This window comes from Gopherus flavomarginatus, chromosome 2 (genome assembly GCF_025201925.1).
Source record: "Gopherus flavomarginatus isolate rGopFla2 chromosome 2, rGopFla2.mat.asm, whole genome shotgun sequence".
NCBI lineage: Eukaryota > Metazoa > Chordata > Testudines > Testudinidae > Gopherus > Gopherus flavomarginatus.
The window spans coordinates 192,290,041-192,305,862 of NC_066618.1; the positions used below are offsets into that span (position 1 = coordinate 192,290,041).

A 15,822-nucleotide genomic window follows, 5' to 3' on the forward strand; every position below is an offset into this window, starting at 1 on the left:
TTATTAGAGCTGAGAGACAATTACTATTGACCTTCTTGTTTAATCAGTCCAGATGCATTCCTCTTCCTTAACTTGTGAATAATGTGGCATTTTCATATGTTTTGGTTAATGTTTAAAAATGAAAACAAGGTATTTATATTCTGCACTTGTTTTATATTACAGCTAGAACTAACTTTCAGCTACTTAGAAATCCAAGGAGTAACCTCCAGTAAACCAGGTCAGGTGAGTGTTTTCAAGACCTAAAGGATTTAATATTGTGAAGTTCTGATCTACAGTGCCAGAAGTATTCTAATTAGAATGAAATCATTTACTTTCTGCTTAGTTTTAAACCTTCATTCTGATCAAGCAGATAATGCTATTGAATGTAGAGCTTCTCATCTAGTAAGCACAGTGAACATTTTGAATTCTTATGTTCCCACTGCTTGGAAAGCCTAGCAATAATAATAGTAATTTTAAAAGTCAAGTTTAGGAATGAAATGTGTGGGTGGGATGAAGATAAGAAATGCATCCCTTTCATAACTCAGCTGGAACAGAACTAATTAGATGTAAGTTTTCATTTGTAATATAAATGTGATATTTTTCTCGGCAATAATGAAGAACAATGAATTTCTGAGGTTATTCATCCCATACCATGCAAGTCTAAGGATTTTTATGGGAAATACTGGCAAATAGTGGTGCTTATGTTACACACAAGACCTAAAGAAGAATCCTGTTTGGCTCGAAAGCTTGTCTCACTCACCAGCAGAAGTTGGTCCAATAAAAGATATTACATCAACCACCTTGTTTCTCTAATTTCCTGGGACCGACACAGCTACAGCTACACTGCATACACAGAATTAGTTTAATTTCAGCATGGAGAAATAGTTTTACTTTGTGTAATGACCCATCCACTCCCAGTCTTTATTCAAGACCAATTTAATGGTGTCCAGTTTGCAAATTAATTCCAATTCAGCAGTCTCTTGTTGGAGTCTGTTTTTGAAGTTTTTTGTTGTAATATTGCAACTTTTAGGTCTGTAATCGAGTGGCCAGGGAGATTGAAGTGTTCTCCAACTGGTTTTTGAATGTTATAATTCTTGACGTCTGATTTGCGTCCATTTATTCTTTTACGTAGAGACTGTTCGGTTTGGCCAATGTACATGGCAGAAGGGCATTGCTGGCACATGATGGCATGTATCACATTGGTAGATGTGCAGGTGAAGAGCCTCTGATAGTGTGGCTGATGTGATTAGGTCCTATGATGGTGTCCCCTGAATAGATATGTGGATCGAGTTTGCAACGGGCTTTGTTGCAAGGATAGGTTCCTGGGTTAGTGTTTTTGTTGTGTGGCATGTGGTTGCTGGTGAGTATTTGCTTCAGGTTTGGGGGCTGTCTGTAAGCAAGGATTGGTCTGTTTCCCAAGATCTGTGAGAGTGATAAATCATCCTTCAGGATAGGCTGTAGATCCTTGATGATGTGCTGGAGAGGTAAAACTATTTCCCCCATATTTATTTTCCCCTCTACTGTTCCTCAGATTTTCTTGTCAACTGCTGGAAATGGGCCATTTTGATTACCACTACAAAAAGTTTTTTTTTTCTCTCCTGCTGGTAATAGCTCACCTTAACTGATCACTCTCTTTATAGTGTGTATGATAACACCCATTGTTTCATGTTCTCTGTGTGTATATATATCTCTTCCTACTGCATTTTCCACTGCATGCATCCGATGAAATGGGTTTTAGCCCATGAAAGCGTATGCTCAAATAAATGTTAGTCTCTAAGGTGCCACAAGTACTCCTGTTCTTCTTCGAGTGATTGCTCATATGCATTCCAGTTAGGTGTGCGTGTGCCGCGTGCATGTTCGTCGGAAGACCTTTTTTTTACCCTAGCAACACTCGGCAGGTTGGCTGGGCGCCCCCTGGAGTGGCGCCACTATGGCACCGTGTATATATACCCCAGCTGACCCGGCCACCCTTCAGTTCCTTCTTACCGCCCGTGTCGGTCGTTGGAACAGTGGAGTGCGGTTTAGCTGACCTCCACCTTCCCTAGCTACTCGTAGTTTCTCGTTGTTATCATGTACATAGTTATTGTTCTTATATATATAGATATATGTAGATAGATTTAGTTGTAAGTTCTTACTTTAATAGTATAGTTAGTTTAGTATTACTTAGTGGGGTTCGGGGGGTAGCCCCTTCCCGGCACCGGAGCTCATGCCCTGCTCACCGGGTTTCAAACCGTGCTCGGCCTGTCACAGGCCGATGCCAACAGGGGACCCACACGACTCCTGTTTAAAGTGCCTTGGGGAATCGCACTTAAGAGCTAAGTGCCGTCTTTGCAAAGCTTTCAAGCCGCGCACTAAAAAGGAGCGGGACATCAGACTAAAACAGCTCCTCATGGAGGCAGCCTTGACACCGCCACCTTTGGCACCGAGTGACAGTCAGTCAGTGAACAGAGGCACCCCTACGGCACTGAATCGCACCGGCACGCCTAAGGACTCTTGGCACCGGCCGACACCGGCACTGAAGTCGACTCTGCGTCACTCCCTCTCCCCGAGGTCAAAGAAGGCCAAGACTCCTGCTGTCTTGGCGCCAACTACGCCGCAGCCAGAGAGCGCGCCCAGTTCGGACTGCCTGGCGCAGATACCCGCCGCGGCACCGACTAAATCGGCACCGTTGATTCCGGTCCTACAAGGGCAGTCGAGTCTGGCGCCTCATAGCTCCCTGGCACGTGCCACGGTAGAGCTCACCATGCCATCCATGCCAGAGGCGTATTCGGCGGTGAGAGACTTAATCGCCTTGACGGACTCGGCACTGCCTCTACCCCTGGCGCCGCCGGTGCGGGTAATCCAATCTCGGGGCAAGCCGACCTTGCCTAGACCACCGTCCATCGGCACAGCGGACCGGCACCGCTCAAGATCGCGGTCCTGTAGATGCTCCAGGTCAAGACGACGCTCCCGCTCTCGACGCCGCTCGCAGTCCCGGCACCGTTCCCCTACACGGCAGTGGTTGGACTCCCGCTCTCCACCTCACTATCCACGGTGCCGATCCAGGCACCGTACCTGTCGGAGCCGTTCACACCGCAAAGACTCGAGATCTCGGTTGACCTCCCTGCACCGGTCCAGTTGCAGGTCCCGATCTCGATTCCGGTACCGCTACGAATACCGGAACTGGTCCCCGTTAAAGAAGGCAGCGAGGTCCGTCGGAACCTTGGCCCAAGGTCTCTCTGCTCCTCCGTGGCCGTCCAGACAGTCGTTGGTGTCCTCTCACGCGGACAGTTACTACGACCAGGAGCGAGATATAGAGGTGCCTGCCAGGGTCTTCCAGGAGGTCCGGTCTCAGGACCCGGGACCTCACCAGTGGTCCTTTTGGACACCCTGGGCATACCATCAGGCCCAGGGTGCCCCATTGCTCCAGACCCACTCCGCTTCCTCAGAGCATTGAGCTCCAGAGGCCATCATTAGCCGTCCCCCTCCTGCTGGGACAGAAGAGCAGATAACCTATCCACCAGGTTCCCCGATACCGCTGGAGCAGGAGCCGACCCAGGAGCAAGAGGCCATCCAGGACCCCCTCATCCCTGGTGTATCATCCTCTTCCTTCCCAGATGAGGCAGTGGCAGGGACCTCATCATCAGGGCCCCCGCCGATAGACCTCAGAGCCCATCAGGACCTCCTTAGGAGGGTGGCGCTCAACATCAGTCTTCCCGTAGAGGAAGTCCCAAAGGTCGAGGACCCAGTTGTCAGCATCCTGTCAGCAGATACCCCCACTAGGGTGGCTTTGCCTTTCATCAAAACCATCCAGGCCACTGCTGACACCTTATGACAGTCTCCAGCCTCCATTCCCCCTACGGCAAAGGGAGTTGAGAGAAAATACATGGTGCCCTCTTGGGAGTACGAGTACCTATATGTTCATCCTCCTCCCTCCTCATTAGTTGTCCAATCGGTCAACGAGAGGGAACGCCACGGCCAACAGGTGCCAGCCCCCAAATCAAAGGAGGCTAGGTGGATGGGCCTACTGGGCCGCAAGGTTTATTCGGCAGGTGCCCTGCAGCTCAGGGTGGCCAACCAGCAGGCTCTCCTGAGCCGTTACTGTTACAACACCTGGGTGGAGATGAGTAGATTCACAGATCTTCTACCCCCGTACTCTCGCCAGGAATTTGTCGCATTCCTTGAAGAAGGAAAGAAGGTGGCTAGAACCTCCCTCCAGGCTTCTCTCGATGCGGCCGACTCGGCAGCCAGAACTTTGGCCTCAGGTATCACCATGAGGTGCATCTCATGGCTACAGGTCTCCAACCTGCCACCCGAGCTCCAATACACCATCCAGGACTTACCCTTTGATGGCAAGGGTCTGTTCTCTGAAAAGACTGACCCCAGGTTGCAGAGTTTAAAGGACAACGGGGTCATCATGCGCTCGTTGGGCATGCATACGCCTGTGACCCAACACAGACCCTTCCGGCCCCAACCTCACCGGCCTTACTTTGTGCCCCGGCACAGACAAGACTTCAGCAGAAGGCGCGGGAGGGGTGGCCGTAGACGCCAGTCGGGAGCCCAAGGGAATCAAAACAACGGCCTCACAAAAGCACCTCCGGGGCCTAAGTCTACCTTTTGAAGGTATGCATGAGGACGGCGTACCAGTTTCAGGACAGGATCCTTCTCCTCCCTTCTCCAACCGCCTCTCCTACTTCCTCCCGGCGTGGTCCCAATTGACCTCAGACATCTAGGTTCTACGGACAGTGAAACAAGGATACCACCTCCAATTTGTTTCATCCCCGCCTTCCCACCCCCCAACCCAGTCCCTCTTCAGGGACCCCTCTCACGAGCAAGTCCTCTTACAAGAGGTGCAGTCTCTCCTCACTGCAGGAGCAATAGAGGAGGTACCAGCAGATGAGAAGGGAAAAGGGTTTTACTCTCTCTACTTTCTGATCCCCAAGTCCAAGGGAGGCCTCAGGCCCATCCTAGACCTGTGAGGCCTCAACAAGTTTATGGTCAAGTTCCGCATGGTCTCCCTGGGGACTATTATCCCGTCCTTGGATCCTGGAGACTGGTATGCCGCCCTCGATATGAAGGACGCGTACTTCCATATCGCCATCTTCCCTCCACACAGGAGGTGTCTTTGCTTTGTAGCCAGTCACTGGCACTTCCAATTCACGGTCCTCCCCTTCGGCCTCTCTACGGCCCCGAGGGTGTTTACGAAGTGTATGGCCGTCGTCGCCGCCCACCTCTGCCGGCGACAGATACATGTATTCCCGTATCTGGATGACTGGCTCGTCAAGGGAACCTCCCAGACTCAGGTCAGACAGCACGTGAACATAATTGCAGACCTATTCTCCCGGTTAGGGCTGCTCCTCAATGCCAAAAAGTCCACACTGGTTCCCACACAAAGGCTGGACTTCATAGGGGCAACCCTGGACTCCATTCGAGCCAGGGCCTACCTACTTCAGCCACGTTTCCAGACACTCATGGCGATCATTCGAGGTCTGCAGAACTCCCCGGTCACCTCGGCTCGCACGTGTCTCGGCCTACTAGGCCACATGGCCGCCTGCATTTATTTGACAAAATATGCCAGGCTCCGCCTCCAGCCCCTTCAAATGTGGCTCAACTCGGTCTACCGTCTGGGCAGGGACCCAGTAGACTCTCTGGTGACCGTTCCCCCGAGCACCTTACGCTCCCTCGACTGGTGGCTGACTTCCTCCCTGGTGTGTGCAGGGCTACCATTCCATCCACCACAGCCCTCGCTGTCCCTAACAACAGATGCGTCATCTCTCGGTTGGGGGGCTCACCTAGGTCACCTTCGTACCCAGGGCCTTTGGACATCACAGCAGCTGTCGCTTCACATAAATGTCCAGGAGCTGAGAGCAGTCCGCCTCGCGTACCAGGCGTTTCAACAACATCTTCATGGCCGTTGTGTCTCAGTGTTTACGGACAACACAATGGCCATGTATTATATCAACAAACAGGGAGGGACTCGCTCTTATCCCCTGTGTCAAGAGGCCATTCGACTCTGGGACTTCTGCATAGCCCACTTGATAGACCTGGTAGAGTCCTTTCTCCCAGGGGTTCGGAACACTCTGGCGGATCAGCTGAGCAGATCCTTCCTCTGTCACAAATGGTCGATCAGACCAGACATTATTCATTCGGTCTTCCAGAGGTGGGGTTTTCCCCTCATAGATCTGTTCGCCTCTCGCATGAACAGGAAATGCCAAGCATTCTGCTCCTTCCAGGGTCTTTCACCGGGATCGATCACGGACACATTCCTCCTGTCGTGGGAGCACCACCTGCTCTGCGCCTTTCCACCGTCCCCTCTGGTTCACAAGATCCTAATAAAACTCCACAGGGACAGGGCGCATCTAATCCTGATCGCGCCAGCGTGGCCCAGACAGCACTGGTACACCACACTGCTCAACCTGTCCCTGGACAGCCCGATTACCCTACCTCTCCTTCCAGACGTCATAACGCAGGACCACGGCAGTCCTCACCACCCAGACCTGCAGGCCCTTCACCTCATGGCATGGCTCCTGTATGGCTGAACAGAATGGAGTTACGCTGTTCCACTCCGGTACAGCATGTTCTCCTAAGCAGCAGAAAGCCTTCCACTCGGTCTGCGTACCTGGCCAAGTGGAAACCTTTCTCCTGCTTGTGTGCGACAGAGGATGTTACTCCTTCTGAGGTCTCGATCCCCGCTGTTTTAGACTACCTCTGGTCTCTTAAGCAACAGGGCCTGGCGATATCTTCTCTGAGGGTGCACTTGGCGGCTATCTCCATATTCCATCCCAGAGAAAATGGCCACTCCGTGTTTTCCCACCCCTTAGTTACTACATTTCTTAAGGGCCTGGAGCGCCTCTACCCCCCAGTACGCTGCTCTGCCCCCACCTGGGACCTCAACTTAGTCGTAAGCAGACTTATGCATCCACCCTTTGAGCCATTGGTGACTTGCTCACTCCTATACCTGTCGTGGGAGACAGTCTTCCTGGTGGCCATTACATCGGCTAGAAGGGTCTCCGAACTTCGAGTGCTTACGGTGGAGCCACCGTATACTGTCTTCCACAGGGACAAGGTACAGTTGCGACCTCATCCGGCGTTCCTCCCTAAGGTAGTGTCGGCTTTCCATACCAACCAGGACATCTTCCTCCTGGTCTTCTTTCCGAAGCCTCACTCTTCTCGACGGGAGTAACAGTTGCACTCCTTAGATGTCCGTAGGGCGCTCGCTTTTTATATCGAGCGGACAAAGCCCTTCCGGAAATCCCCCCAGCTGTTCGTGGCAGTCGCTGAATGGATGAAAGGTCTACCCATCTCCTCCCAGAGGATCTCCTCCTGGGTAACAGCGTGCATACGCACGTGCTATGACCTGGCTCATGTCCCCTCGGGCCATCTCAAAGCGCATTCTACCAGAGCTCAGGCTTCATCAACCACCTTCCTGGCCCACGTGCCTATCCAGGAGATATGTCGCACAGCGACCTGGTCATTGGTCCACACCTTTGCTTCGCACTATGCTCTGGTCCAACAGTCTAGAGATGATGCAGCCTTTGACTCAGCGGTTCTGCACGCTGCCACATCTCACTCCGACCCCTCCGCCTAAGTAAGGCTTGGGAATCACCTAACTGGAATGCATATGAGCAATCACTCAAAGAAGAAAAGATGGTTACTCACCTTTGTAACTGTTGTTCTTCGAGATGTGTTGCTCATATCCATTCCAAACCCTCCCTCCTTCCCCACTGTCAGAGTAGCCGGCAAGAAGGAACTGAAGGGTGGCCGGATTGGCTGGGGTATATATATACGGTGCCATAGTGGCGCCACTCCAGGGGGCGCCCAGCCGACCCGCCGAGTGTTGCTAGGGTAAAAAAAAAGGTCTTCCGACGAATGTGCATGCGTCGCGCGCACACCCAACTGGAATGGATATGAGTAACACATCTCGAAGAACAACAGTTACAAAGGTGAGTAACCGTCTTTTCTTTTTGTGGATACAGACTAACACGACTGCTATTTTGAAACCTTTCAGTTGAGATCAGGACATTTTTAAACGTTCATGCTGTGATGGTGGAAGACATTTGGCTTAAACAAAAAGAAAACTTTGAATATAAACTTCCTTCCTCTATTGGAGAGTAGTTCTTACTTGGAGCATTTGTCACATGATTGTAATAATCAATGTGTAAATAAGCATATGTTTAACATTCAACCATTATTATTCAAAAGATTTCTTTAACTGGAAATTAATTCTACAGTGCTTATATTTTTTTCTGATCTATATTTTATGTAGCTGATTGTTGAAACAGAGAAATGCAGCATTTCCATGAAGATGGCTTCATCAGAAGATGTGAATGAGGTGATGGCACACATTGGAACATGCCTCAGGAAAATATTCCCTGGTCTGTCTCCAGTGTAGGTACTCATTTTTTGAACACCTATAATGCATATAGCTCACCAGATTGTTCAGGTAGGCTGACTAGCCACTGTTCCCTGCCCTCTGGTCCTCACCTTTCATTAGGAACATACCTTAGATATAAGCAACGCTTTGGGCCAGGGCCTGACCTTCACTTGAGCTCCTTTATAGTAATACGGAAGAAGCCTTAACTAGTGTGAAGTCTTCATAAAGGCAGGCATGGCTGGAGCATGCTGTATTTTGGAGATTCCCAGTGACCTAACAGCCACTTGAAAGACTGGGTGCCAGACTCATCTCTGCAGTTCCAAGGATTGGAAGAGGGCCTAATGGTGCCTTAAGGTCACCTTTTTTTGCCCCCTCACTTCACAGATCTTTGCACACTTGAGGGTCCAGCCCTTTGTTTTCAGTAACTTCTTTTCCCTAATGGGTGTCTGTAAACAACTGTGATGTTGGCTAGATCTTTCCGGGTCCTTATCCGTGGCTAAAATCCAAATGGGGGAGTGGAGAGAGGACTATGACATTCATCATTTTTCAGATGTCAACAGTGGGGAGCCCAATTGTTAAATCATATACCTGCCGCAAAACAACTGTACTGCTGTCTTTCTCACTTGCCCTCAGAAATTTGTCTGTACTTTCTACTCTGCTTCAGTATTTCATCTTTCACAATCATTCCTACCTTCTGTTTCCTTTTTCCTATCTCTGCCATGCTCCTTTCCTGCATTCTTTTATCCTACAACAATGCTGAATAGTTTTTCTTTGATTTTCTTCACTTCGTTCTCACTTGGTTCCTTGTCTTTCTCGTGCCCCATTTTAGTTGGTGCCTCCCATATCTGATCACTCTGCTACTCTCCATTCTACTCCTAATTTTCTAAGAGTTTAAACAACAAACATATATATGCTCTCTATAAAATATAGTTTTCCCCTTGACAAACACTTTCACAAGTAATGGTTTTAATACTCTCACTCCGGAAAAATGTAAATGACACAGCAGAAGTCATTTATTGTTTTCTCTCCGCTTTGCATCCTGTGTTACTCAACATTCCTGTAGGTTGAGTAGGAAATAGTCACTAAATTTAAACTGGTACTTTTTTCTTCCTTTCTTATTTTAAATCTCTAAGGCATCGCTACTGTTTACCATGATAGAGACTAAAATCCTCCTTCGGGCTCATAATAAGGCAATTTGTTGGCAGGAACAGCTAGAGATACTATAGCCAAAATGGAGAAAGAGGACTTCAAAGCTGCATATCTCTCAACATCTTATTTGATTATTTTGGACTTTGTACCTTTTTCTCTGGGGCTGCCTTGGTGGCATTGCTGCAACATTTTGTGAAACTATATAGAGATCTTGGTTCGGAGGGGAGGAAAGCCAGATGTGATTCTGCTGTCAAACTGGTGTCAATCAACAGATTCTCAAAGTCAAGTCAATGAATATTTGCTGTTGTAAAACTGAGGTCAGACCAGAATCCGTCAAAAGGGCTTTGTAACCACATACCCTATATGCCAAGGAAGTTGACATTCATAGGTCTGTAGGGGAAAGCAATTGCTGCATCACGCCATTAGCACCTGTTACTAACTTATTCTAGAGTTTTACTGAACAGAGGAAACATACGTATCTGTTCTTGCCCTCAGACAAACATGATATTATTTCTTAACAATAAAGGCAAAGGGGCTAAATGTTTTTGTTCTGTAGAGGAAAGAAAACTATCTGAATATAGAGGTTAGAACCAACATAGCCCAAGCGTGATCCCCTGTAGCCCTTCAGGAATCCTCATGCTCTCTAGCACAGTGTTTAATATTTCAGCAGAAACTTTCACATGTGGCGCTGTAGAAACAGCAGCATTTGAAGTGTGGCCATTACTCTCATTGGTGATGTAAAATAATTGGAGCAAAAGATGAGCCTGGTACAGAACAGGAATTATTGAGCCTTTGGTGTCAGAAAGGCAATGCACAATAAGAACTACAATGAAGATATGTCTAAAAAAAGAGACACACCTGGCATAGTTGCAGCGTGGTCTCAGGCTGTAATGACTATATAGTCTAACACTGTAGCCCTGTTGTTTTGGGGTCCTTGAATTAGTGGACCTATGCCATGAAGCTATGTTGCTTCAGTGAGCCATGGCTTTGAGTCGTTTGCTCTTGCTAGTGTGAGGGAAATGGAATAGATCACTCCAGGAGTCCTGGGATTAGTTCACTGGACGGGAGAAGGGAAAAATAAATACTTAGGGCAGGTCTACACTTAAAATGCTGCATCAGTGCACCTACAGTGCTTAAGTGAAGATGCTCCCACACCAACAGGACAGCATCTCCCCGCAGTTTAGTTAATCCATCTCCTGAAGAGGCAGTAACTGTGTTGATGAGAGAAGCTCTTCAACCGACAGGGCTGTCTGCACCAGGGATTAGGTTGGTATAACTGTCACTCAGGGGTGTGGATTTTTCATATCCCTGAGTGACATAGCGATACTGATATAAGTCTGTAGTGTAGATCTGGCTTTACAGTTTCTGCAGCTTTACATTTGGGTTTGAGGAATAGACTTGAGGTGTATTAAAGATGCTAATATTTTCCTTTGTGTGCACAAACATATGACAAATACATAAGATTATATTTAAAACACATGTAAGATTTGTGTGTGTGTGATATATATGTGGACACATGTAGAAACTTATAAAATCATGCATGTCTTCCCTCTTGCATGTAGGAGAATCATGAAAAAAGTAACTATGGAGCCCTCAGAAAGACTGGCTAATCTCCAAGCGCTGTGGGACAGCCAGACTGTAACAGAACTGGGACCTTGTGGTAAGAGTGAAATTTTAAACCTGAAATGTAAAAAAGTTGGAATCATCAGTGTCAGGAAGTTCAATTCTATTTCTGGCAAAACCCAGTAAAGGTGTAATTTAGTTTTAAGGTGTAATTAGCACAGAGTGGACTCCTGATTGGTGGATAAAGATGCTATTTTTAAAGCTTCATTGCAGCCTGCTGTATGGGACAATATACTATAGTCTTGGTCTGTTTCAGCTTCTGCCTGCAGTATAATGGATAGGTTTCTGAGAGGGAATGAGGGTGAGTTTTGAAACATTGTGCATACGGTTTTTGTTGTTTGCTGTAGTGAAAAGTGTTCTTTTATTTTTTTTTCCAGGGGGATTTTCACAAATGTATGCATGTGTTTGTGACTGGCTTGGATTTCCATATAGGGAAGAGGTACAGTGGGTAAGTATGGATCTCACACTGAGGTTTATTTCAGCTAACTATACAAAAAATGAGAAGCTGCAGACTGTGAAACCAAGAAAAACAGTTTTCCTAAGATGTGTTGTTTTGTTCGTTTATAACAGGATGTGGATACAATCTATCTGACCCAAGATACCAGGGAGTTGAATTTGCAAGACTTCAGCCATCTTGACCACAGGTAAACAATGTCCAATAAGTATAATATACTTCTGGGGGAATTCTGCATCAAAAAATTTAAAAATTCTGCACCCAATATTATAAAATTCTGCATATATTATTTATCAAAATAACGCAATATAATCATGCCAATAAATCAATTATTTTGGTAATTTTTTTCAAAATGCCTGTCAGCAAGTATGTCTGTAATAATACAGAAAACAAAAAAGATTCAGGAAATGTTTTTTGACAAATAAGATTTCTTACTAGGCATATTAATACAGAACTTTGAGTAATAATTCATTTAAACTACAATACAGAAACGGATTTCCCGCACCTCTCAGAAACAGTGCAAGCACTTAGGGGAGTCAGGAGCAATGGAGGAGCTGAAGGAGAGGGAAGTAATTGCTGGGAAGGCTGCTTGCAGGGAAAAACGTCTAAGCATCTAAACATTAATGACTCTAGCCTCACAACTCTTCTGTGAGGTAGGGTAGCTTCCAATTACGTAGGGTGCCATATTTGACATGCCTAGGACCTGATTTTTCAAAGCACTTAGCATTATATAACACTTTATATATTCAAAGCACAGCTCCCATTGACTGCAGTTGCAGTTGTGAGTGCTCAACACTTTTTCAGAGCAGACCCTTGGTACAGAGAAGGGCAACTAGGATGATCCGATAAATGGAAAACCTGTCATATGAAAGGAGACTCAAAGAGCTTGGCTTGTGTAGCCTAACCAAAAGAAGGCTGAGGGGAGATATGATTGCTCTCTCTAAATATATCAGAGGGATAAATATCAGGGAGGGAGAGGAATTATTTAAGCTTAGTACCAATGTGGACCCAAGAACAAATGGATATAAACTGGACACTGGGAAGTTTAGACTTGAAATTAGAGGAAGGATTCTAACCATTAGAACAGTGAAGTTCTGGAACAGCCTTCCAAGGGGAGTAGTGGGGGCAAAAGACATATCTGGCTTCAAGAATAAGCTTGATAAGTTTATGGAGGGGATGGTATGATGGGATAACCTACTTTTGGCAATTAATTAATCCTTGATTATTAGCCGGTAAGTATGCCCAGTGGTCTTTGATGGGATATTAGATGGGGTGGGATCTGAGTTACTACAGAGAATTCTTTCCTAGGTGCTGGCTGGTGAGTCTTGCCCACATGCTCAGGGTTTAGCTGATCGCCATATTTGGGGTCGGGAAGGAAATTTTCATCCAGGGCAGATTGGCAGAAACCCTGGAGGTTTTTCGCCTTCCTCTGAAGCATGAGTCACAGGTCACTTGCTGGAGGATTCTCTGCAGCTTGAGGTCTTCAAACCACGATTTGAGGACTTCAGTAACTCAGACATAGGTTAGGGGTTTGTTACAGGAATGGGTGGGTGAGATTCTGTGGCCTGCATTGTGCAGGAGGTCAGACTAGATGATCATAATGGTTCCTTCTGACCTTAAAGTCTATGCGTCTGTGAGCTTGGGAGTAAACTTGGTGTTGTTGGGTGTGGGTGGGAAAAGCATGGAACGGGATTTTTGGGGGGCTGAAGGAGGCAGGGATTGTTAGGGAGCTTCTCCCATGCAGACCCTGACTGACTCCTAGCCTTTCCCATTCAGTCAAGCACATTTGCGCCGTCCCGTGTGTCCCTGCACCCCCTTTTCCCTATCCCCATGTGTCCTTGCACCCCCACTCAGCAACCCTTCCTCCTGCTGTCCCCATGTGTCCATGCACCCCCATTCAGCCACCCCTGAGTCCCCATGTGGCTCTGCACCCTCACTCCCATTCAGTCCTTGCCCCAGTCTGTCCCCCACCCCACTAGCTCTTCTGAATCTCAGTCTGTGTGACCCTCCCCCCCCCCCCGCAGCCCCATGTGCCCTGCTCTGTCTGTCCCCCCGCCATGTCCCGTGCCTCCTTAGCTGGCCCTGTGGGCAGGGTGCTGTGAGGAATGCACCTTCTCCTCTTTCTTATGGACTCCTGACTGCTAAAGCTGGTGAGCTGACTGCCCTCCGTCTGACACCACAGCAGCCCCTGGTGGGCGAAAGGCATAATTGCATCACCTCTCCGGCAGAATGTATTTTCTGCAGAGAGAGAAAAAAAATCTGCAGAGGACTGGAATGCTACATGTATGCAGTGGCACAGAATTCCCACAGGAGTAGTAATAATACTCTGAAAGTCATAATTTTCTCCTTTCATCTAGTCCTTCCTAAGGGGTTGATCCTTTCCCATGTAAAATGGAGATAGTCTGAGAGTTGTCAATTGGGGGTTGCCTGATGGAGTGGTCTTACCCTCAGTTTAGCTTCTACAAAGCTATTCTTCCCCATCAGCACAAAAGCCATGCAGAGCACACTTCATTTTGGAGCTTGCTTGCTTACTTACATTTTTTCCACAAGGGCGTTGTAGTGAGTTTGTCTGTTTTTTTTTTTTCCATCTGATTTCACCTTTTAAAATTTGACTTACTCATGAAATTAGCCAATAGATATTTTTCTGTCTGGGGCACAACAACTTGAAGGTTCCTTTCTACATCTCCTAAATAAAGTGAAGAGGTAAACTGTGTTTCCTTTGCTCCTGCAGAGTCTCCTTCCCCTTGTGTGTAGAGTAGGGGATATTTTTGCCAGCAGTCTGCAGAAAATTTAGAAGTTACCTGTTGTTCAGAAAGTAGAGACTCCAACTGGAATGGAAGTCATTGTGGATGTGCTCACTGATAGGAAAAAATACCTAACTGGGGAGCTTGGAAACAGTGAATATGATCTACTTGAGTTCTGTTAAGTATGACATTTGGTTCACTAAATGCAGCAGTATAAGGACAGTGGTTTTCAGGAAAGCTAATTTTGAATACATTTAGTATGTAAGATGTAGTGGGAAGAAATATTTAATTTAAATTCCACCAGTCTGGAAGAAAACAAGGAAACCTTGAGACACTATAATTAAAGTGTGGCAGACTGCAGTTTCTCTGAAAGAAGCATGAAAGAAATAAGAATCTGCCAGAAAGCTGAGGTTTAAAATCTTATAATGGAAAAGGGAAAAGCAGGAGGCAGGCAAATGAGAATATTCAGTCAAGGTTTCCTGAGGCAAGATAAGGACAGCAGACAAGCAGAATCATTCCATAGAAGCCAAACAGGCATAGAGGCACAATAGTTTAAAATGTATTGCAGGTGCAAAATACCAGAGAGAATGTCAGGGTCCATCAGTAAATGAGATGAGGTTATGAAAAAATTATTTAAAAATGGCTTCCTTACTTATATAGAAAAGAAGTTTGAACCATTAGCAAGTAAGGAAGATCCTGTGAAAGTATTATCTGTTGATGAGCAGATAAAAGTAGTTCTTGAAAAACTGAAGCACGTATAGTACAAATCAGCTGGTTTGGATGACAGGCATCCTAAGATCTGAAAAAAAATTGACTTTCAGACTTACTGGAGCACATGCAATTGTGCTGCAGAAGGTGCACTGGAGAATGCAACATTGAGTTTTGTGCTCCAAAGAATAATAGCTAGAGAATCAGAATATCATTTTAAGATGATAATTTCTAGCAGATAGCTTATTACTGCTCCAGGTCAAAGATCCAGTAGTTGTTAAGGGACATTTACAAGTCACAAAGCCTTTTGTGACGTCAGGATAAGATCCTGCAGCATCCCAAGATTTGGAAATTAGATAAGAGAGAATTTGTGTGTGGAAACCTGCTAAAATGCTGGTACAAACTATTGGGAAGCCAAGATCTTATAGTATCAATTAAAGATACTAGTTATGAGATCTGAGATCCCAGTCTGAGCCTATAAGATTTTCAGGGCAGAAAGTATATTTGTATGTGTTTTGTAATGTGTCTAGAACATTGAGGACGCTATGAATAAGCAACAATAATATTAATTCACCAACGTTAGTGAGAGTCTTGATTTTTATAATACTATCATATATCCTTCAGACCAGACTTTCAGGATCACTAAAATGCTAGGAAAACTATTGTAGCTCAGCACGCTGTCTTGTGAGGTAACAGTACAGTGACATGTCATAATGATAGGAAATAAAGTGGTGACCCTACCTCAATGTTATTACCGTGCATTCCATGCACTGCACAAATGCTTTTTATATTTTTCCTGCAATGTAAAATAT

At 46.4% G+C, this 15,822-nt stretch overlaps 2 protein-coding genes across 6 annotated transcripts in view; one reads left to right on the forward strand and one right to left on the reverse strand.

Moving 5' to 3' along the window:
• CARMIL1 (capping protein regulator and myosin 1 linker 1) overlaps positions 1-15,822 on the forward strand; it is a 280,248-nt gene that overhangs the window by 114,700 nt on the left and 149,726 nt on the right. For all 5 annotated transcript variants that reach the window (XM_050941772.1, XM_050941775.1, XM_050941773.1 and 2 more), the window contains exons 4-8: positions 163-222; positions 8,225-8,346; positions 11,044-11,141; positions 11,482-11,552; positions 11,675-11,748. In XM_050941772.1, the coding sequence (XP_050797729.1) occupies positions 163-222; positions 8,225-8,346; positions 11,044-11,141; positions 11,482-11,552; positions 11,675-11,748 (425 nt within the window). The remainder of the gene's footprint in view (positions 1-162; positions 223-8,224; positions 8,347-11,043; positions 11,142-11,481; positions 11,553-11,674; positions 11,749-15,822) is intronic.
• Positions 1-15,822, reverse strand: part of LOC127045612 (uncharacterized) — a 251,489-nt gene that overhangs the window by 73,117 nt on the left and 162,550 nt on the right. The gene's annotated exons all lie outside the window — the stretch shown is intronic.